At 59.2% G+C, this 22101-nt stretch overlaps 1 protein-coding gene across 8 annotated transcripts in view; it reads left to right on the plus strand.

The window, feature by feature from the left end:
• ZC3H4 (zinc finger CCCH-type containing 4) overlaps positions 1–21803 on the plus strand; it is a 39531-nt gene extending 17728 nt beyond the window's left edge. For 6 of the 8 annotated variants that reach the window (XM_046682216.1, XM_046682219.1, XM_046682218.1 and 3 more), the window contains 11 exons: positions 1222–1444; positions 2675–2829; positions 3508–3604; positions 3721–3860; positions 4483–4590; positions 6018–6129; positions 6697–6806; positions 12774–13138; positions 13354–13697; positions 16639–16890; positions 18059–21803. In XM_046682216.1, the coding sequence (XP_046538172.1) occupies positions 1222–1444; positions 2675–2829; positions 3508–3604; positions 3721–3860; positions 4483–4590; positions 6018–6129; positions 6697–6806; positions 12774–13138; positions 13354–13697; positions 16639–16890; positions 18059–19575 (3423 nt within the window). In that variant the 3' untranslated portion in view covers positions 19576–21803. The remainder of the gene's footprint in view (positions 1–1221; positions 1445–2674; positions 2830–3507; positions 3605–3720; positions 3861–4482; positions 4591–6017; positions 6130–6696; positions 6807–12773; positions 13139–13353; positions 13698–16638; positions 16891–18058) is intronic. The other 2 variants (XM_046682217.1, XM_046682223.1) reach the window with 2 other exon arrangements.
• The last annotated feature ends 298 nt before the right edge of the window (positions 21804–22101 follow it).

Consider the following 22101-nt stretch of genomic DNA (forward strand, 5'->3'; position numbering starts at 1 on the left):
CTTCCCCCCCGCCCCCCCCAGTTTCCCTTATTAGTAACATCTTGCGTTCGTGTGGTACATTTGTTGTAATTGATGAGGCAATATCAATACGTTATTATTAACTGCGATCTGTAGTTTACGTTACGGTCCTGCCTTTCTGTTTTATAGTTCTCTGGGTTTTGATAATGTGTAACGTCTTGTAGTCCCCATGCACTGTCACAGAATAGTTTCATTTCCCTGAGATCTCCACCGCTTTGCCGACTCATCTCTCCTTCCCCCTGAGCCCCTTGCAACCACCAGTCTTTTTACTGTCCCTATAGTTTTGCCTTTTCCAGAATGTCATACATTGGACTCATGCAGTATGTGGCTTTTTCACATGGGCTTCTTTCACTGAGCACTATGCATTTGTGGTTACCCCGTGTCTTTTCATAGCTATCGAGCCCATTTCTTTTTTTTTTATTTGTTTTTGAGGAAGATTAGCTCTGAGCTATCTGCTGCCAATCCTCTTCTTTTTGCTGAGGAAGACTGGCCCTGAGCTAACATCCATGCCCATCTTCCTCTACTTTATATGTGGGATGCCTACCACAGCATGGCTTGCCAGGCGGTGCCATGTCCGTGCCGGGGATCCGAACTGGTGAACCCTGGGCCTCTGAAGCGGAACGTGCACACTTAACTGCTGCGCCACCGGGCCGGCCTCATGGAGGTCATTTCTTTAATTACTGAATGGTACTCTGTTGTCTGGGTGTACCACAGTCTGTTTATCCATTCACCTACTGAGGGACATCTTGGTGGCTTCCATTTATATGTATGTTTATTTAACTTCATTCAGTATTCCTTGGCACTAACATACTTTGGAAGGCATCATGTAAAATGGCTTTCTAGTGTGGTTGCTAAGCAGGGCGTTAATTGAATTCCAAGGCCCCAGGGAAATCTTGACCAAGGAGCTGCTGCCTCCCCGGCTGCCTGCCCGCGGGAGACTGCTCTGTATCCCGGGAAGTGGCCCCTTCTCTCCCCTCCCTGGTTCTTTAGAGATCCTGAGCTCTGCGTTTCTCCACTTTCTTTCAAGCCGTGGCCCTTTCTGAAGAATAGAAACATCTGGGCCCTCTGTCTGTGTCTCACTCAGGTGGGAACCAGGCCCAGGGCCTGCAGGGACCCCCAGACAGATGTGTCAGTTTAGGGAGCACTGGGGATTTGGTGGTCTGGACCCAAGGCTGGGCTGGCTCACCCTCCTCCCACCGTCAGTCCCACCAGCAGTACCCTCCGTCGCACACCACGTCGCTGCCCAAGAAGGGCTACTCCAAGATGGACAGCAAAGGCTACGGCATGTACGAAGACTACGAGAACGAGCAGTACGGGGAGTACGAGGGCGACGAGGAGGAGGACCTGGGCAAGGAGGACTACGACGACTTCACCAAAGAGCTGAACCAGTACCGGCGCGCCAAGGAGGGCAGCAGCCGGGCCCGAGGTGAGGCCCGCAGCAGCTCCTCCAGGGCGTCGGAGCCGGGGGCGCGGTGCAGAGCCAGACAGACCCGGTCGGCCACTGCTCACGGGGCCTCAGGTCCGGGAGAAGAGACGGGCCTCCGTTAGGACTGAGCTCAGTATGGTGGAGAAGGGCTGGGGAGCACAGGAGGGCCCCGGGACTGGAGTTAGCCACGTGAGAAGAGGGCGCCGTCTGAGGCCGCGGCTGGGATGGAGGCAGGCTGGCACGAGGCAGGGAGAAGGCCGGCATGGCTGGAGGGTGGTTTGTAAATTCCTGGTCAGCCGGGAGGAGAAAGAAAGGACAGCTTCTCTCCCATCTGGGTCAGGGTAACTGATAGCCGCTGCCCCAGCCCTCGGTAGCCGCCTCCCCCTCCTCCCAGCTCCTGTTACCTGATGGTGTGACCATGGCCCCTGGGACTGCCACACCTCTGAACCTTGAACCTGTGGCAGTTAGGAGGATGGCGAGGGAGGGCGGAACGCCAGAGACCCGCCTGGCCTCTTAGAACCATGCCCTGCCAGCGAGATTTCCCAGCCCAGGAGGGCGTCCAGAATCTTCCAGCTCAGCAGTTCTTAGCCCTGCCTGAGGCCCGCTTCTTGCTTGAGTGGCCGTTCACGCGTTCGTGCTTTCAGCCGTCTGTCTTGGACACCTGCCTGGACAGGCCCTACTCTTTGGGGAGATTCTGGCCTAGGGCTCTCCAGTCGAAATATAACGTAAGCCCTCATGTCATTTAGAATGTCGGGTAGTCACAGAGAGTAGAAGGAAGTAGATGAGATTAAGTTTAACAATATATTTTATCACCCTAATACATTCAAAATCTTATTTCAACATGTGATCAAAATAGACAGATGTGATATTTTATATTCTGTCTCTCTTTTGTTTTTACTAAGTCTCTGAAATCCAGTGTGGGCTTTGCACTCACAGCGTCTTTTAGTTGGTTGGCCATGTCTCAGGTGCTCAGTAGCCACGTGTGGCTGGTGGCCACTGTGTTGGACAGCGCGGCCTACAGTGTAGTGAGCGCCATAGAGGGTGTGTTCAGAATTTTGAGGCTCCCCCATCGTGGGGACCGGGGGACCCTAGGTCTGCCTGGGACAGCTGGGAAGGCTCCTCGGAAGAGGAGGAGGGTGGAAACTGTGCTCGGGGCACAGGAGGGCTTCACTTCGTCTTGCTGGTGGGTTCCTCTCCCGCTCGGTGCTCACCATCCGAATCCCTGTGCAGGCAGCCGAGGCCGCGGCAGGGGCTACCGGGGCCGAGGAAGTCGCGGCGGCTCTCGAGGCCGAGGCATGGGCAGGGGCGGCCGAGGCAGGGGCAGAGGCTCCGTGGGAGGAGACCACCCGGAGGACGAAGACGACTTCTACGAGGAGGAGATGGAAGTAAGGTTTCCTCCCACCGGGAGAGGGGGCGTGTGGCTGCTGGGCTGCAGGTGCCGTGGGGGGCGGCCTGAAAGACCTAGGTGCACAGAGCGGCAGCTGGCAGCCCTCTGTGTTTGCAAGTGCTCACTTCTTATTTTGGAATAGAGGAAACCTTCCTGTGGTTCAAAATTGAGAAAGTCCCAAAGGGTGAGCTGCGGAAAACATGTTCCTCCCACCGCCGTCCCGACGGCTTAGCTCCCGTGCCTGGAGACGGGTCCTGGGCGCGCTATAGAAATGCTTTCTACCCTTGCAGTCAGGTGTTTCCGCACCCCTGCACACGCGTGCACGCACACGGAGGAGAGCTCGCACGCTCCCTGTTCTCTCCCTGCCTGAGACCTTTCCATGCCTGTCTTTGTCACAGCCACGCAGCTGCCCGTGGTGTACAGAGACGCCCTAATGGATTTGCCCCGTGGACCAGAGTTTTCAGAGTAGAGGCTGCCAGGGAAAGGATTAGGACCACCCACTGCTCGGTGCGGCGTGCAGAAGTGGGGCTCAGGGCTGAGACCCTGGGTCGCTCACTCGCCCGTCTGAGTCTCCTGTCCTGATTGGAGGGAAAAGGGGGCAGCGTGTGTGGTTAGGGGCAGTGTCCCTTGTTCCCCGAGTAACACGCGCCCGCTCTCTGTCCCTTTGGGATTCCAGTATGGAGAAGGTGAGGAGCCCATGGGCGACGAGGACTACGACGACTACTCCAAGGAGCTGAACCAGTACCGCCGCTCCAAGGACGGCCGAGGGCGAGGTGGGAAGGGGCCCGGGAGGGCTGAGGCGGCGGGCTCCTCCTGGCGGCTCCTGGCGGCTCCTGGCCCCGGGGCCTGGGGACGGGCAGCGGGTGAACACTGTTTCTCTTCTCGGCAGGGTTAAGTCGAGGCCGGGGCCGGGGGTCCCGAGGTCGCGGGAAAGGGATGGGCCGGGGCCGAGGTCGAGGCGGAAGCCGAGGAGGGCTGACCAAGGGCGGCATGAACGACGATGAGGACTTCTACGACGACGACATGGGCGTGAGTCAGCTCTCCGCTCTGATCGGATCCTTTCGCTCAGGGCCCCTTGCTGAGAATTTTCTTTCTGTAATGAGCTGCCCCCTGAGGCTGACCCTGCCCCCTGCTCCCCTTGGCCGCTCCCCCAGGGCCAATCAGCGCTAATCGTGTCTCGTGGGGGTGCACTGCTGGTGAGACCCTCTGTTGGTGACACCACGGCTGTGTAGCACCTGCAGTCGCCCGTAACGAGTCTCTGAGGGTCAGAAGGTTCTAGGTGACCCATCCAGTTAGCTCTGGAGAGTTTTGCAGGAAGGCACATGCTGCCTCCCCTGGGAGTGGACGTGTCCCTGCACAGGTGTGTGGTGCTCGAGTCTTCAGCTGCCACAGCTCAGAGTACCGGAAGCTTTCCCATCCAACACTGTGGAGGGTGCACGCTCACACCCACACAGCCTCGGCGTTGCACGTGACCTGCCGGGCAGTGCTCTCATCACACCAAGACACTTCTGTTGAACAAATGCCCGTCTCACCCCACAGACCGTCTCTCATTGCTCTCATCCCTCGGAGCCTGCCTCCTGCTGGCCCACACGGGCCCTCCCCGCCCTTCCTTTTCATTCCACCTTACATTCACACTCTGTGTTCCTAACAGGACAGCGGCGGAAGCTACAGGAGGAGTGACCATGACAAGTTCCACCAGCAGTCTGACAAGAAAGGCAAAGCCATCTGCAAATACTTTGTGGAAGGGCGGTGCACATGGGTAAGGGGCCAGTTACGGTACCTGGGAGCCTTGAGCCGGGCAGCAACCCCACAGAAGACACACGGGCCTTTGGGAGTGTTCTGGAAGCCACCCTAGGTGGGGGCAGTGCCTGGAAGCCTCAGTTCCCTCTGCAGAGTGAGGAGCCAGAACAAGATGACACGTCTGGGTTTTTTGGTTTGGGGGGGATTTTTGGCCAAACTTTTCAACTAGTCCATATGGCCTCAAGCGTATTACTAGGATTGGGGCTAATGCAGAGACGTAGCCTATCCGGTTCAGTTACTGCGCTTGAGTGTTGGAGAGGGCATTACTAAGGCGTCCACAGAGAAGAGACGGGGGGACTTGGGCCAGCCGTGAACTGCACAGCGGATGCACTGCCCGAGCAGGGCCAGTGCCCACAGAGTTCTGAAGGAAGCGAGTGTAGCCAGCGCTGTGAGCCAGCCAGCTCTTTATTCAGATACGAAGGCAGCGGCAGATCCCGGCGGACACGTGCCCGGGGAACGCTGTGCCTTGTATCTGTCTTAGAAAAAAACATCGCTCTGTTTCAAACAGATGTGCGTGTGTGCATAAAATATTCCTTAGTATAGTCACAGTTCGTGTTTTTAGAAACTTGTGAATACGTATAAACAACAAAAACAATGAGTAGCCGTTCCTAAGAGTTCGAGGAAATGGGTATGGAGCCGTTTCTGTCTTCAGTTCACCTGAGTGTTGTTTGCTTTGGATTGTATTTGACTGCAGATAATGGAAAACTCGTATAAATATATGATATTTGTCTCAGAACAAGGAGTCTGGGGCCGGGGGGCAGTGGCGCCCTGGGGGCCCCTGCTCCTTCCTGCTTTTTATTCTGCTGTCCTTAAGCCTGTGGCTTTTGTTCTCAGGGTTGCTCAGTGACTGCTGTGCCTCCGGGCGTCACATCTAAGGGCTAGGAGGAAGAAAAATGGGTAGGGGGATTTTTTTAAAAATTGAAGCAGTGTTGTCCCCCCTGGAGACTTGTGTGTGTGTCTCGTTGTCCAGAACTGCAAGGGAGGCTGGGAAATGGAGTGTTTTTAGCTGGGCACATTCTTCCCCAACAAAATTGGGCTTGTGTTAGGGAGGAAGAAGCCTGGGCCTGGGGACCGGCTGTCCCGCAGCAAACAGTGAGGAACAGTGAGTAGATAAGAGAGAGGAGAGGAGGGAGCCTAGAAAGCAGCTGTGGAAGGCAGTGGAGGGGGCCGCGGGGGAGGGAGGCGGGGGCCCGGGAGAGAGGAGCTCGCTGTGTGGCAAGTGCAAAATGGATGGGAAGGCGTCCTTATGAGCCTGCCCTTTCCCGGGGGAGGGGATTCATTTTGTCGTTGGCCCCCCTGTGCTTGGGTGGCAGAGCAGAACCTCCCTTTGGCGGTGGGAGTCAGGTTAGGGCGCCACCACTGTACCCTGTGTTCCTTCTCTTCCAGGGGGACCACTGCAATTTCAGCCATGACATCGAGCTACCGAAGAAGCGAGAGCTGTGCAAATTCTACATCACCGGCTTCTGCGCCAGAGCGGAGAACTGCCCCTACATGCACGATATCCTTTGGCGCCCGCGTCTCCCCTGGCTGAGGGTGCACACCTCTTCTCGTGGGTCATGACCGCCGCCCTGCGCTCGCTCACTCACTCGCCTTCCGTGCAGCGCCGTGCCGAGAGCCGCCTGTGCGTCTCCATCTCCTCCTTCACATCTGCTCTATGACAAGTCTGTTGTTCCCCTTCTGCAGATGGGTAAACTGAGGCACACACGCTCTAGGTTCTCTTTACATGTACTCTCGAGACTGGGCTATGCCATTGCCTGTTATCTTTCTGAGACTTTTCCAAATGGCTCTGTAACCTTGGGCGAGTCACTGAACATCCCTGCTCCCATTGAGTGAGGATCTGCAGACACAGCCCCAGCGGCAGCATGGTGGGGTGGGGGACACTCTGGAGCACGAGTCTCGAGATCCAGGGTCTCATCTTGGGTCTGCTGCCAACTTGCTGTGCAACCCTGAGCAAGTCATCTCCGTCTCTGGGCTTTAGTTTTCTCATCCCCAAAACAAAGGGTGTTGGACTCTGGCCCCGGGTGGGTTGCACGAGCTGAAGCATTTGCCTTAACCTGCCGTGAACGTGATTTCCCGTGTAAGTTGTACCACACCACCGGGAACTGCATCAACGGCGACGACTGCATGTTCTCCCACGACCCTCTGACCGAGGAGACGAGAGAGCTCTTGGACAAGGTAGTGTCCGTGGCTCGCGGTGGGGCCGTGGCTGCCGGGCACGGGAGCTGCGCCGTCCCGTCTGGCCTCTGTGCAGGACCAGAATTCCCGGTTGCATTGATCTGGAGCTGGGCCATTTTAAGGAGGAAGTGGGGACCATGTTCTTTTCTGCAGGGAGAATCGAGGTGGCCACACATGTGTATTGTCTCTGGCCAGCGCAGTTTTCACTGGGGGGCGGCCACATGAAAGGATTGTTGCCTGCTGTGCGTCCGAACATATATTGTGATTTCTTAGCTGTCCATTTTTTTTTTTTAAGATTTTGTTTTTTTCCTTTTTCTCCCCAAAGCCCCCCAGTACATAGTTGTATGTTCTTCGTTGTGGGTCCTTCTAGTTGTGGCATGTGGGATGCTGCCTCAGCGTGGTTTGATGAGCAATGCCATGTCCGTGCCCAGGATTCGAACCAATGAAACACTGGGCTGCCTGCAGCGGAGCGTGCGAACTTAACTACTCGGCCACCGGGCCAGCCCCGTCCTTTTTTTTTTTTTAACTTTAATTCCAGTTATTCCACTTCTTCTTCTTCTTCTTCTTCTTTTTTATTTTGGTGAAGAAGATTGGCCCTGAGCTAACAGCTGTGGCCAATCTTCCTCAAGCACAAAGAGGCCCTGAGCTAACATCCATGCCAGTCTTCCTCTATTTTGTATGGGACACTGCCTCAGCATGGCTTGATGCGCAGTGTCTGGGTCTGTGCCTAGAATCTGAACCTGTGACCTCCGGGCTGCCAAAGCAGAGTGTGCAAACTTAACCACTCTGCCACTGGGCCGGCCCCTTAGCTATCCTTTAGAGAGAGCCCATGATATGCAAGGAGAGGATGAGACTTGGGGTGGGTCTTCTTTTGCTGGAGATGTTAAATGTTTCCTTCCACATCTTCAGGATCCTGCTATGCAGTAGGAAAAGGACGGGGAAGTGGAGGTTCTTGTGAGGGGAGCCTCCTCGGGTGAGGTGTCAGGGCTTCCTCACCGGCCAGGTGACGTTTGAAACTCCTCTTGGTGTCTGTTCTCCCTGAGGAGTCATGAGCACTCTAGGGGCCCCGGTTCCTGTCCTTGGTCCCCTCACAGCCAAGGGAGTGGGTGCGGGAACAGCTGTCCTCTCAGGGGAGGGCTTTCCTGCTGTCTAGTTCGCAAGAAGTTTGAGGACATGGCAGTGTTTGGAGAATGAAAGGATCCAGTCCGTCAGTGTGTCGGCCAGTTTCAGGAGTCCCTGCGCCAGTGACTGCCCTATTTAAGCAGTGGCCTGGCTACCCAAGGGAGTGGGGAGCCCTCACAAGCCAAGCAGGGGAACATCCGCTCTCCTTGGCAGAGTGCGCGTGGACATAGCTCTCTCTCATCAGGCCCTTTGGGGCGCCTGCTGCCCTAGGAACAGAGTTATGTACTCAATAGATGCCTGGAGTCTGGCTGTCTCACAGGGTCTGCCATGGGAACAGGAAAGGCGGCCTCGGTCCCCTTTGAAGGACTGGACAGTCTCTGGCTCAGGGCTGCCCCTGCTGGGGGCTCAGAGTTTGCGCCCTGGACCAGCGCTGTCCAGCACGGAGCCAAATAGTTAACTTTTCCGGGAGCCACAGTAGCCAAGCAAAAAGAAACAGATGAAATTGATTTTAGCAGTATCTCTTACTTAACCCACTGAATCCATGTCCAAAACATCATTTTGGCAAGTTATATAAATAATGAAAAAATTGAGATTTTTATTTTCTTGGTGCTATGTCTTTGGAATCTGGTGCTTATTTTCTCCTTCCAGCCCATCTTAATTTGGACTGGCTGCGTTTCAGGTCTCTGTGGCCAGACATGGCCAGGGACTACCATGTGGGACAGCACAGCGTTAGGCGCCCTGATGACAGCCCGGAGCAAAGCAAGGTGGTACATTTCAGCTTCTGGTCGCACACATTAAAGTCAAGTGTCAGTAGGTTACAGATGAGCGTCGGATCTGGAAAAACTCTTCCAAAATTGAATTTGGGTGGTCGGAAAGTAAAATCTACAGGAGTGCTTGTCCTAGCTGGCAGAGACGCCATGAAGGGACGCACAGGAGGTCTGTGAACAGGCAGGCCCTTTGAGGCGGCACTTGGGCTGGACCGGGAGACACTGGGTGACTAGATGAGCGCAGGGCACTGCTCTGTCCTGAGGTGCAGGCCTCGTCAGGACATTGTGGGGTCCGAGTGAGGCTGCGGGAGGCTGCATCCTGGGGAGGAGGAGGTGTTCTCCGGGCCAGGCTCTGAGCTCAGGCTGCTATCCGGCACCCGGTGGAGGTGGAGGCCCTGACGGGGGCGGGCTGGGAAGCGGCAGCGCCACGTGCAGGAGGGACCTGCGGAGGTGGGGGCTCAGGAGGCGGCGGCCCGCTTCCCGGGACCAGCATGCCTTCCCTGAGGGGCTCCTGTAGGTGAGAGCCTCAGTTCACTCGGTTCCTCGTGAATTTGTCAGGTGCCCGCTGGTCGCTGGCGGCTGGCAGGGATGGGGTCCTGCAGCTCGGTCCCTGAGCCCGTGGTCTGGTGGAGGAGGGGCGTTGGCGGGTCCCCATGCATGCTGAGTGCTGCAGAGATGTGCAGCGTGTCCACAACGGGCAGACCTTGTCGGGGGCCTGGGGGTGGCAGGAAGCTGGTGTCGCAGGAGACCTGAAAGAAGGGCAGGGGTCTGGCGGGGCAGGTGGCGCTGAGAGCAGGGAGCGAGGGGGCACTGTGGGTGGGAGCCTGGGAGGCCGAGGGAGTGTGGCACCTTCCGCGGCCGGACCGTGGCTCCTCGTCCATGGGAGGGAAGTTGCGGTCACATTTGTTCCTGTGTAATGAGGTGTGACTTTGTTACATGTGCCTTTGCCTTTTACCTGCGGGCACCGAGTTAGCGCTGAAAGGATCTAGCAGTGCGGGGGCGTGGCCGTCTCTGCTCTGCTGGTGTGCCACTGGTGGTGGCAAGACTAGACAGGTGGCCGGGCAGAGACAGTGGAGGGCAAGGAGGGCCCTTGAGTCGCTCTGCAGGGCCAGGCAGCAGCTCCAGGTCAGCGTTTGGGTGTGGGGATAAGTGAAGGGGGAGTCGGGGATGACACCCCCCATCCTGGCTTAGGGGTGGGGACAGGGGTGGGTCCCTCGTTCACAGAGCCATGCTTGTGGCCTGTGGAGGAGAAGGTACGTGGAAGGAGGTATGACCAGGTGGAGATGGGGCCTGTGGCTCTGGCCAGAGAGATGAGTGTGGGAGCCCCAGCCCAGGGCTAGCTGTAACCGAAGGTGTGGGGGTGGACAGGGCCTGGGGCTTTGGGGCCCAGAGAAGGGCGAGGTGGTGTCCAGGGGAGACCCACTGGAGAGGAGCACCAAGTGGCACAGTGGGCCAGTCAAAGCCTTACCTCCTTTAGCGCCCATCCCCACCCCCGCCCCCGCTGTCCTGACGTTAGCCAGCCGTTCCTTAGAGCCTGGGGGTGCAGGGGGAGATGCACTTGTTTGTTTTCCTTGTTCATTTATCCACAAACCTGTGCTCATGCCTCGTTTGTGTCGGACGCTGTCCTGGGTCCTGGGCCACAGTGATAAAAAGGCAGGTCCAGTTATCAGGCAGATCCTGAGTACACGCCCGGATCGGGCACTGAGAGAGCGTGTGGGGAGCCCAGAGGCTCTCCAACAGGCTGACACCCAGGGGGGCTTCAAAGAGGAGGTGACACTGCGCCAGCCCTTAGGTGAGTGACCAGCAGGAAGTGAAGAGTGAGGGAGGTATGTGCTGGGGAGGGGACACAGCCGGAATGGGGCCGGAAGGTGAGCGGACCGTGGGGGCGGTGAAGCAGACGGCCTGTGGGCTGTGGCTGCAGCCTGCCCGCGGCCCGCCTCCCACTGAGAACACTGCTGAAGGACACCAGGTTCTGGGCACCCCTGCTGAGCCCGGCTGCTGTCTGGCAGTGTTTCCCAAAGGGCAGCGGGCACGTGTTAACGTGTAGTTCCCATTCAGCTGGTCCCCTGTGCTGCTGGTCCGCACGGAGAACACACCGTGCGTGGCAGGGCTCTCAGGGAGAAATGGTTTCCACTCATCAGTTTCCAAGTTTCCCATTCCCCTCAAAGCCAGAGTCTTCTTAGACCCCACTGTCCCGGGTCCAGATCTCGTTACTCATGGTAAGGAGACAGAAAAGCCGAGAACTGCCTGGCACCCGCCAGGAGGTCCTGCCCCCGCCGCCCTGCCGTCCCTGGGCAGAGGAGTTGTCCTGAGCAGTGCTGAGGCCCAGACGCCGGGGACCGGGCCGCTCAGAGCCCACGTTAGGATTCACTGAAGCATCCGTGCCGCGGTCCCCACAGTGACCAGGCCCGGCCTCGACCATTCGCTGGGGGCTCCCAGGAGCAGGCATGTAGTTCCACTCAGGGCCAAGCTTTCACTGCAGTGAGAGGACACAGGGCAGAGTGAGCAGTGGGCAAAGACGTGGGGCGGAGGCTGGAGAGACCGGGCGCCAGCTTCCAGGAGTCCTCGCCCGTGGAGGCACATGGGACGTGCTGAGCTCCTCCAGTTGTGACAGCACATGCGGAATGTCCTCTCCCAGGGACGTGCGTTAGAGACTCGGTCTGCGCCCAGGGTTCTTACTGGGGGCAGCCTCTGCCTGGCATGTGCCACAGTTCCAGACTCCCAGGAGGAAGCGGTGTCCAGCAGGAAGCACGTTGTTTGTGCAGACAGTTTAGGCCCAGGGAGCCCCACTTGTCAGGGCATGGGGGGCACTCTCCTGGGATCCAGGGTCCCGGACACCAGCCAGGGCCAGCATGCAAGCAGGCCTCCAGGGGAAGCAGTCAGGCCTGCCGCATTACCTTCTCTGTATGCATCCTCACTGGTGAGACCTTCTGCTCGAACCCAGGCTTTGAAGTTGTCCGTCTACCGTGTGTCAGGCCCTAGGCTGGGCCTGGGGGTTCCTCATGGCATGACACTGTCCTGGCCTCATGGACCTGACAGGTGTCGGGTGAGCCAGGAGTAGACAAGGATATGATGAAATACACAATCTTACAAAGCTTGGGTGGGCAGTGCTTTGAAGGGAGCTAATGGTGTTCCAGTAATGACTGTAGGAGACCAGGACAGTCACTCTGAGTTGACCTTTAATAAGAGACCCCAACAGTTGGGGACACGGAGCCACACAGTTGGTAACAGAGGGAAAAGCAGATGCTGGGGAGAAGCCTGGGTCAGGCCAGGCCCTGCAGGAGACAGAGCATGGTTGTCCGCAGACTGCAGCGGGGCTGGGTGCTTCGGGCCAAGCAGTCTGGGGCCCTGTGGAAGGAGATGAAGCCACCAGGTGCCCACAGGCCTCCCCAAACGCCCAGGCTGCTGTCAGGTCCTGTGGGTCATGGGAAGGAGTTCGGTTTGGTTGCAAGTACGACGAGAGCCCCTTACAATCGAAGCAGGACAGTGGACTATTAGCTGTGAAGATAGATGATCCAGGCCGCAACAAGGGTGAACCTTGAGAACATTGTGCCGAGCAAAAGAAGCCAGACACAGAAGGCCACATGTTGTAGGATTCTGTTTATATGAAATGTGCAGAATAGACAGATACTGTAGAGACAGGAAGTGGATGAGTGGTTGCCGGGGCTGGAGGGAGGGGCAGTGGGGAGTGATGCTTAATGGGCATGGGATCCTCTGTTGGGGTGACTGCAAACTTCTAGAACTAGATACAGGTTGTGTAACATTGTGCACACTTAAAGCCATTGAGTTGTACACTTTAAAATGGTGAAATAGTGCGTTTTATGTGAGATACATTTTGCTGCAACATAGGAATGGCTCCCCGCTGCCAGCTGGTCACAGAGTGGATATGACTGTGCCATGAGACAATGATTTTTGTGCCAAAGAATCTTTGTGGCCATTGGCCTTATACTGTGAGGGCTCAGGGGCCTTCTGCTTTAGAGTTTCCCTCAGAAAATTTAGCTTTCAATCCCCGGGGGATCCGTGACAACGTACATCCTGTCCTGCCCTGATCACCACTCCCCTTTGTTCTCGCCCACAGATGTTGGCCGATGATGCGGAAGCGGGCGCTGAGGACGAGAAGGAAGTTGAGGAACTGAAGAAGCAGGGCATCAACCCCCTGCCCAAGCCACCCCCCGGTGTGGGCCTCCTGCCCACCCCGCCTCGGCCCCCCGGCCCCCCGGCCCCCACCTCTCCAAACGGCAGGCCCATGCAGGGCGGGCCCCCACCCCCACCCCCGCCCCCTCCTCCGCCCCCCGGGCCCCCGCAGATGCCCATGCCGGTGCACGAGCCGCTGTCCCCACAGCAGCTGCAGCAGCAGCAGGACATGTACAACAAGAAGATCCCCTCCTTGTTCGAGATTGTGGTGCGGCCCACAGGACAGCTGGCGGAGAAGCTGGGCGTCAGGTAAGCTCCCTGGACCCCAGAGCCAGGCTCCTCTGAGCCAGCGGCCCGTCACTGTGAGCCTGGCCAGGGCAGCGTCCTGCGTCTCTCCAGAGCGCTTGGGATCCCAGTCTGGTGCCTCCATTGCTCGATCGCGTGGCAGCCTCCGTGTCTCCTCAGGGGTGTGGCCGCCCCCCTTCCTCTGCAGCCCTCTCACTGGCCCCATTTCCTCCTCCTAGGTTTCCTGGACCCGGAGGACCCCCAGGGCCAATGGGCCCTGGGCCGAACATGGGCCCCCCAGGGCCAATGGGGGGCCCGATGCACCCCGACATGCACCCTGACATGCACCCAGACATGCACCCCGACATGCACCCGGACATGCACCCCGACATGCCGATGGGCCCTGGCATGAACCCTGGCCCGCCCATGGGACCTGGCGGCCCCCCAATGATGCCCTATGGTCCCGGAGATTCCCCACACTCTGGAATGATGCCCCCCATCCCGCCAGCCCAGAACTTCTATGAAAACTTCTACCAGCAGCAGGAGGGCATGGAAATGGAGCCGGGACTCATCGGGGACACAGGTATACAGGGCTCCATCTGGGGGCAGCTGGGCCGCTGGGTCTCGCATAGTGGAATCTGGTTGGGAGGTGGTGATTTTTCTTCTTTGGTCCGAGTCTTTGAAAGCATGAATCCACCTCCATCTCTGTCGTGTGAGTGGTCACGCATTTCCAGTGACATGAGATTCACCACCCTGTTCAGTCTGAAAGGGGCTTGTGGTTATTCTCACTGTAGTCAGTTTTCGTGTAGGTTTCGCTTGGCGTCCCTGTAATCAGGAGGCTGGGGAGTTAGAGGGGCAGTGGGAAGGGGTCGGGCTGTGAGGCTGAAGTGCTCTTGCCAGTGTGGCCTCCTTGCAGACGGTTCTTGGCTTGGAGTTGCCCCTGTCAGCCTTGTGACTCTGCTTGTTCTGTCCCCACAGCTGACCATCTTCCTTCCTCCTTTCCTTCCTTCCTTATTAAAGCAAGAACGTGTATTGGTAACAACCTGAATCTCAGACACTCGGGTGTTTAGATGACGACGCTGCAGCCATAGGGGATACTGGGCCACTCTCAGAAAGGATGAGCTGTGCCCACTGCTACCAAGTGCCGGGCGTGGGGCCAGGCCCGGGGCCAGAGCAAACAAAGCAGCCCCCTACCTTGCCTTAGCTGCCTTTTAGTGGAGGCAGACAGACAGGAAATGTGTGGATAAGTGCGCAAGCTCAGTCCAGCGTTGATTGTTGCTAGAAGTGCAGTGGAGTACCATGGGAGGGTGACGGGGCGGAGGCGGGCAGGGAGGGTCTGTACCGTGGTGGGGACAGTCAGCAGAGAGGTCTCAGGAGCGAGTGTGAGTCGGGATGTGAAGGGGAGGAGGCCCAGGTAGGAGGCACAGCAACTGCGGGAGGCCCCCCGTCTGCTTGTTTGAGAAAAGCACAGGGGGCTATGTAGGTCGGAAATGGAAAGGGACGGCAGGACGTCCCAGCACACAAGACTGCCTGCCACGGGGAGGTGGCCTCCTTGGAAGAGCGATGGAGGATGAGCGGAGGAATACATAGGCAGTGGACGTGGGGCCGGGGTGGAGGCGGGGACCCCTGGGCTGCTGTGGGGTTGTCCTGTCCTGGGCAGAGGCCAGCAGGGTGCAGACAGGAGGTGGCAGGCATGGCAGGGCTCGGGCTCCGTGGTCTGGAGGTGGAGCCATGGGGTCAGTGTGAGGCTTCAGGGGCGGATAGGGGGCGGGCCGAGGGGCGGTGTCTCTCGTCCCTGATGGCAGGAGTCCTGCTGGCGAGAGAGAGTTGGGGTGGGGGCAGCACTTCCTCTTGGCCATGTGAAGCGTCAGATGCCCCTTTGACAGCCATGCAGAAACGCTGAGGGTGTCAGGGGGTGACCAGGCTGGAGGTCAGTGTGAGTCCTTGGCGTGTAGATGGCATTCGAGGCCGTTGAGAGCAGGCGTTTGGGGTGAGGATCAGGGCCTGTGGAAGGATGAGTGGCATGTTCTCGAGTGAGGGAGAGCAGGCTGCAGGAGAGGGCACCTGCCTCCCACGGTCCCCTCCCCCGGGAAAAGATATATGTGAAATATACATGGAAAACGGTCTGGGTGGGAAGAAAACCAACAGTCGTTCAAGCTCTTAACAGTAGGTATCTCTAGGGTAATTGGATTTTTTTTTTAATTGAGGCTTAATTCCCCTGTCATGAAATCTGCCCTTTTAAAGGGTGCCGTTCAGGGGTTTGTAGTGTGTTCACAATGCACTGCCATCGAGGAATTCACCCTGATGGTACGTTCCTTGCACGGGGACCGGCACTGTTGCTCTCGGCGTGTCCCCAGCTCTGAGCCATGGTGTGGCATAGAGCAGGCTGGCCCATCACGCTCGCGTTTTACGAAGGTCAGGGGATGGAGGAGGCCACCTTTCACTCTTTGCTTTGTACACTTTGCCTGTGAAGCATTGACAGATGGAGTCATTTTACCCTGTCAGTTTGAGTTACAGGTTCGCTGTCTTGGTGGCATTGGCCGAGTTTCAGTTGCTCAGTAGCCCCATGAGGGTAGTGGCGGTGGTATTTCTCGGTGCCGACGGGCAACGCTTCATCATCGCAGAATGTTCTCTGGGGCAGCACTCACACACACGCGCGCACACACACACCCCCACACACACACTCGCTCCCACCCCCCTAGGTGCGTTGTCCCACACCACCCACGTGCTCCTGGTCCTTGGCCCTCGCGTGGGTGGAGTTTGTGGAGGCAGGTGGCTGCTGCCGGGCGCGCGCCCGCCCGTCAGGAGTGAAGGCAGACCCTCCCTTCAGCCTTGTGCTTCCTGTTGCTGTGGGGCAGAAACCCCCCATGACCGCCCCCTGAAAGGCAGCAGGTGCTCATCAACGTGTGAGGAGACAGGGCCCCGTGGCGGGGAGGAGGGGTCACCCGTGAGCCTGTGGGCTGACGCGTGGCCATGGCGACATTTTGGTGTGTTTCCTTCTCTTCTTTACTCGTCTGTTCACCCTGGTGGAGCTCGTCTTGTGAGCTCACTACGAGATACAGTGTTTTTCTTTATTGATTGTTACAAAGAAATCGTGAAATTAATGTTCATCGCACAGAATTAAAACAGATCAGGAGCATGTGCAGTAAAAAGGGAAAGATCCCTTGGCCTCTTCCTCCCAAATCTCCTTCCCAGGGGCACTGTTTGTGTCTGTCTCTTCCAAGGCTTCTTGTGTTGTATCAGTATCCATAGTGTCCTGTCGTCATGTCATGAGCCTGCCCATGTCACTCAGCCTTGCTGTGAGCCCCATTCTCAGTGGCCGCATCCTGGATGGGGGCGCCCCAGTTGGCTGCTGCGTTCCATCCTGTTGGGCTTTCCGTGGGGTCCCTCGGGGGGGGGACAGCAAGGGCGGGCATCCCTTGCCATCGCCATGGGGGGTGGTTTTGCAGTACAGGGCACGGTTGGGGTGGAGTGGTGCCGCGAGGCCCTTGCCCACATGAACCCTCGGTTCTTCCCTGCCGCAGAGGACTACGGGCACTACGAAGAGCTGCCAGGGGAGCCTGGGGAGCACCTCTTCCCCGAGCACCCTGTGGAGCCCGACAGCTTCTCTGAGGGAGGGCCCCCAGGCCGGCCGAAGCCGGGCGCCGGTGTCCCTGACTTCCTGCCCTCGGCCCAGAGGGCCCTGTACCTGAGGATCCAGCAGAAGCAGCAGGAGGAGGAGGAGAGAGCAAGGAGGCTGGCTGAGAGCAGCAAGCAGGACCGGGAGAATGAGGAAGGCACGTGTCCCCCCGGGAGGGGCTTTCCCTGAAGGGCGCAGCCCCAGCCACTGTGCAGGGAAGAGGCGGGGACTGCCTAGGCTGGGTTTCGTGTTGGACAGGAGCCTGTGGCCAGAGAGCATCCCTGCCCAGGGCCGTGAAGCCAGGCTGGGGCTGTTGCATGTCCCTGAGAAAACTGGAAGTCAAGTTGGCCCTTCTGTGTCTTGGGGGTCGGAAGAGACCCTGATCCCATCGAGGAGGGCGGTGGGCTGGTCCCTGAAGGAGATAGCGGCCAGCAGGGTCTCACCCTCTGTGTCCTTACGGAGGAGGCTGTGGGGAGTCGCTCAAGCCCCCCTTCCCCCAGACTGTGTTCTCAGGAAGCCGAGGAGAACTAGTCGTTGACGTAAACCAGCCATACGCACTGCCATGTCGCGTCAGGCCGCGCGGGGGACCTAGTGGCATCTGTCCAGGGTGAGGGGGGGCGGACAGATGGTGTCTAGAACCTAGAGCCAGAGGCCACGGGTGGCCCTGACAGGAGACTGGGAGCAAGTGGGGACAGTGGGACGAGGTGGCAGCCGTCTCCCCTGTGGCTCCAGTTTCACCTGCCGAGAAGGTTGGACTGGAGCCAGTTTCTGAGTCTGCCCATCCGGCCCCGCCTCTTACCAGCCCGTGACTGCTGGGCAACGTCGGGAGGGGCCCCGGGCAGGTGTCCCTGAGCCCCAGGCACAGAGAGGGCTGAGTCTGTGGTCTCCACTCACCGGCACCCAGAGCCAGGCCTGCCCTGGGTGGGGCACGTCGGAGCCCTGGGCTGGGAGTCTGAGCTCAGCGCCGGCTTGGCCTCCAATCTCACCGCCCTGTCCCTGCCTCCGTTTCCCACCCATCAAATGGGCGTGATGATAACACGACCTCCCGGGTGGTGGTGGGCGTTAACGAGACAGCGCTTCCAGCAGTGCGCACACGGAGTCGCTCCGTGAAGGTCAGCAGCCACCTGCCAGGCTTGGCGCTGGGTGCCCGAGCTCACTGGCTCTTTGCAGCAGCCCACGGGGGAAGGGTTCCTGAGAGGAGAAACTGAGGTGCAGAGAGGAGAGAGGCGGAGGAGATGTCCCCAGCAGGCAGTGTGGGCCCAGGAGGGCTGGTGGCGGATGTGGTGGCCACTCACCCCTCCCTGCTCCTCTCTGCTCTTTCTCAGGTGACACTGGGAACTGGTACTCGAGTGACGAGGACGAAGGTGGGAGCAGCGTCACCTCCATCCTTAAGACCCTGAGGCAGCAGACGTCTAGCCGCCCCCAGGCGTCGGTGGGAGAGCTGAGCAGCAGCGGGCTGGGGGACCCCCGCCTTCAGAAGGGACACCCCCCAGGAGGCCGGCTGGCTGACCCCCGCCTCAGCCGGGACCCGAGACTCACCCGCCACGCCGAGGCTTCCAGTGGTTCGGGCCCAGGCGACACAGGGCCCTCCGACCCTCGGCTGGCACGCTCCCTGCCCACCTCCAAGCCTGAAGGCGGCCTTCATTCCAGCCCTGTAGGCCCCGGCAGCTGCAAGGGGTCTGGACCACCCCCTGCAGACGAGGAGGAAGGGGAGCGGGCCTTGAGGGAGAAGGCCGTGAACATTCCCCTGGACCCCCTCCCCGGACACCCGCTCCGGGACCCAAGGTCGCAGCTGCAGCAGTTCAGCCACATCAAGAAGGATGTGACCCTGAGCAAGCCGAGCTTCGCCCGCACTGTGCTCTGGAACCCTGAGGACCTCATCCCCCTGCCCATCCCCAAGCAGGACTCGGTGCCCCCCGTCCCCGCCGCCCTGCAGTCCATGCCTGCCCTGGATCCCAGGCTGCACCGCGCCGCCGCCCCGGGACCCCCCAACCCCCGGCAGCGCCCGGGCGCCTCCACGGACCCCGGCACATCCGGCTCCAACCTGCCTGACTTTGAGCTCCTCTCTCGAATTCTCAAGACTGTCAACGCCACCGGCCCCTCAGCGGCCCCCTGCCCCAGCGACAAGCCCAGTGACCCCCGGGTGCGGAAGGCCCCCGCCGACCCTCGGCTGCAGAAACCAGCAGACTCTGCTGCCTCCTCCCGGGCTGCCAAGCCTGGTCCCACCGAAGCGCCCTCTCCTTCTGGCAGCCCCAGCGGGGAGTCCTCGCCCCCGGCCACCGCACCCTATGACCCCCGTGTGCTGGCGGCCGGCGGGCTGGGCCAGGGCAGTGGGAGCGGGCAGAGCAGCGTGCTGAGTGGCATCAGCCTCTACGACCCCAGGACTCCCAACGCAGGGGGCAAAGCCTCGGAGCCGGCCGCCGACTCGGGCGCCCAGCCCAAGGGCACTGAGGGCAATGGCAAGAGCTCGGCCGCCAAGGCCAAGGAGCCGCCGTTCGTCCGCAAGTCGGCCCTGGAACAGCCCGAATTGGGGAAGGCCAGCGCAGACGGGGGGGCGGCCACGGCCACGGACAGATACAACAGCTACAACCGGCCCCGGCCCAAGGCCGCCGCGGCCCCCGCCACCACGGGCACCCCGCCGCCCGAGGGCGCCCCACCGCAGCCCGGCGTGCACAACCTGCCCGTGCCCACGCTCTTCGGGACCGTGAAGCAGGCGCCCAAGACAGGCTCCGGGAGCCCGTTTGCTGGCAACAGCCCAGCGCGGGAGGGCGAGCAGGATGCAGGGTCCCTGAAAGATGTTTTTAAAGGCTTCGACCCCACTGCCTCGCCCTTCTGCCAGTAGTGTTCAGGGGGAGTCAGCACTCCCGGCACCGCCCTTCCCAGGGGTATAGTAAGGGCAGCCGCCGGAGCTGGGGGCTTGGGGGGAGGGGAGGGGTCTGGGCGTTCTTTCTTTTATTTTTACCGGTTTTTCTTTCTCTCTCTCTCTTTTTTTTCCTTTTTCTTTTTTTTCCCCCCCCACGTAGTCCTTTCATTGACACATATAAATTGTATATAACCATCCTCGGTTCTAGTCAGTGCGCGGGGCTCCGGGCTGCCGCCAAGATCGCCTCCTCGTGCATGTGAACAGTCGTGAGGCCCTGGGCCTCGGCCCCAGCTGGCACTCCGCCTGGCCGGCCGATTTTCAGGGACTCCCTGAAAGCTGGGGCCCCGGTCTGGCAGCTGGGGGTCTGGTGGGCTTTCTGGGCAAGGCTTGGCCCCTCCTCCTTCCCCCGCCCCCCAAGGACAAAGGGAACCGTTGAGAAAGCCTGCTGAACACTGCTGGGCCGTGTTGCACGAGTGCGGGGAGATGGAACCAAGACAGTGGGCAGGACCCGCACGGAGCGGGTCCAGACGCTTCTCGAAGCCCATCGCCTGCAGTGCGCAGGCCGTGATGAGCAGCTTCGGGGGCTGGTGGAGGCAGGAGAGTAGCAGAGAAAGAGGAAGAGAGCCCTGGGGAGCTGCCCGGCTGGAAGACGCGGAGCCCTTTCCCACTGCTGCCTTGTCTGGATTCGCACATGGGCCTCCCGCCTCCTCCGTCCAGAGTTCATGTTGAAACCCACACCCTCCGGCCGCAGCGGAAGGCTCCAGGGCCACACGGACCGGGCGGCGGCCTCCAGACCACGTGTTCTCTGTCAGTATTAGCTCCTGTCCTGTCGCGGCCACGCCCTCCTCCCCTAGGGCCGGGGTCTGTCCTGGCCCTCAGACGTCAGGGTGCCCAGTGTGCTGGCCCCGGCCGCTGTGGGGACAGCTCAAGGATCCGCCGTGTGGCCGCTCTGCCAGGCTCCCTCTGTCAGGAGCCCTGGGTGGGTCTTCGCAAAGTGTTTCTGCTCTCTTTGCACCTCCTTGGCCATATCTTTAGGGCCTGTGGTTTTGGTGTGTGGGTTTTTTTCTCACAAGCCGACAGGGGCACGGGTTCAGAGGTGTGTCACAGTGTAGGGGATGTGGACACTTCCAGAAAGAGGGCCTGAGGAAAAGGTGGCGACTAGCTGGGGCAGGGTCGGGGGCTGCTGGGCCCTCTCCAGGAAAGGGACCGGGACCCCCGCTGCAGGTGAGGGGTGCGGAGCTGGAAGTCTGCGTCCTGCTCCCCTTATTCTGCTGAGCTGGGGAGAGAGGAGAGACATCTGGGCTCCCCCCGCCGCCCCCAGGACCCTGTGAGGTCCGGCCTGTCCACAGAGCTCCAGAGGAGGCCCACCCCAAGTGTGTGGCTGTACCAGGCTCCCTGCTGGCCACCGTCTGCCTTTTTCTGGTCCCAGCGCCTTGCTTAAGGCCCCGTCTCTTCCTTGCGGCTCAGCCAAGGGTTCCCCACTCACCTCCTCGGGGTGAGGGCTGAACGAGATTCCTGTTGCAAACACCTCGCCTGGAAAAAAGATAGTTGTCGAGTTTGGGGCCGTAGCGGGTGCGGGGGAGGCAGCCCAGCAGCCACAGACAGGCTCCGCGCCCACAATCAGGTGGGTTTGGTTTGTCCTTGCGTCTTTGCATCTTTTTTGTTTCGTTTTTATGAACAATCATTAGCGAGATTTTCCTTCAGCCGCCAGTGTCGGCCTTGAAGCAGGGGCCGCAGCCCTTGGTGTTTGTAAAGTGAGTTAGACGAACACAGTGTGGCTGTGTTTTCCTCCCCCCCCCGAACCCCTTGAGAATTTTCTTTTGTAAAAGCAAAATTAAATACTTTTTTTAAACCGAAATCTGTGGATGAAATAGAAGCTGGAACCCTCCTCTTGGAATACTCAGCCTAAGAACCTCATGGGACTGTGAACTCACCCGAAATTTTCATTTTGCCATCAGGCCGAGCTTTTAAAGAAAAATTGTTCTCTAACCAGGATTGTAACAAAAGTGTAAATACTATTTCAGAGTTGAAAGTTGACGGTGCAAATATGTATATAACGTATGTATTTTTACAATGATCGTCGCATGACTGTCCCGCCCCCTTTTTGTACTCCATATCTGTCTTCCAGAAACGTCACCTGACCTTTCTCCTGTGGTCTCTTAATCCAATAATTGTATTACTGCCATTAAAGGATGCAGTTATTTTAAAAAGCCTGCAGGTCTCGTCCCTCCGTGCTGACCCCACCACCCCTTGCCCCAGGAATAACAAGGAGGGTGGGAGGTGGCCCGGTGAAGTGGGGGTGATACCTGGATCTGTCCTCTCGGTGGCCGGCCCCAGGGTGACATTCATGACGCCGCTCTGGGACTGCCTGCCCGCAGCCTCAGCCTGCCTTGGCTGTTGGCATCCCCCGGTTCCTGTATCGGCGATGACAGGCTGGCCCACGTGGGCACCGTCCTGCCCCCACACGGCTCAAGGACGAGGCCAGTGACGAACACAGGACGCCTA

Source organism: Equus quagga, chromosome 13 (genome assembly GCF_021613505.1).
Source record: "Equus quagga isolate Etosha38 chromosome 13, UCLA_HA_Equagga_1.0, whole genome shotgun sequence".
Lineage (NCBI taxonomy): Eukaryota > Metazoa > Chordata > Mammalia > Perissodactyla > Equidae > Equus > Equus quagga.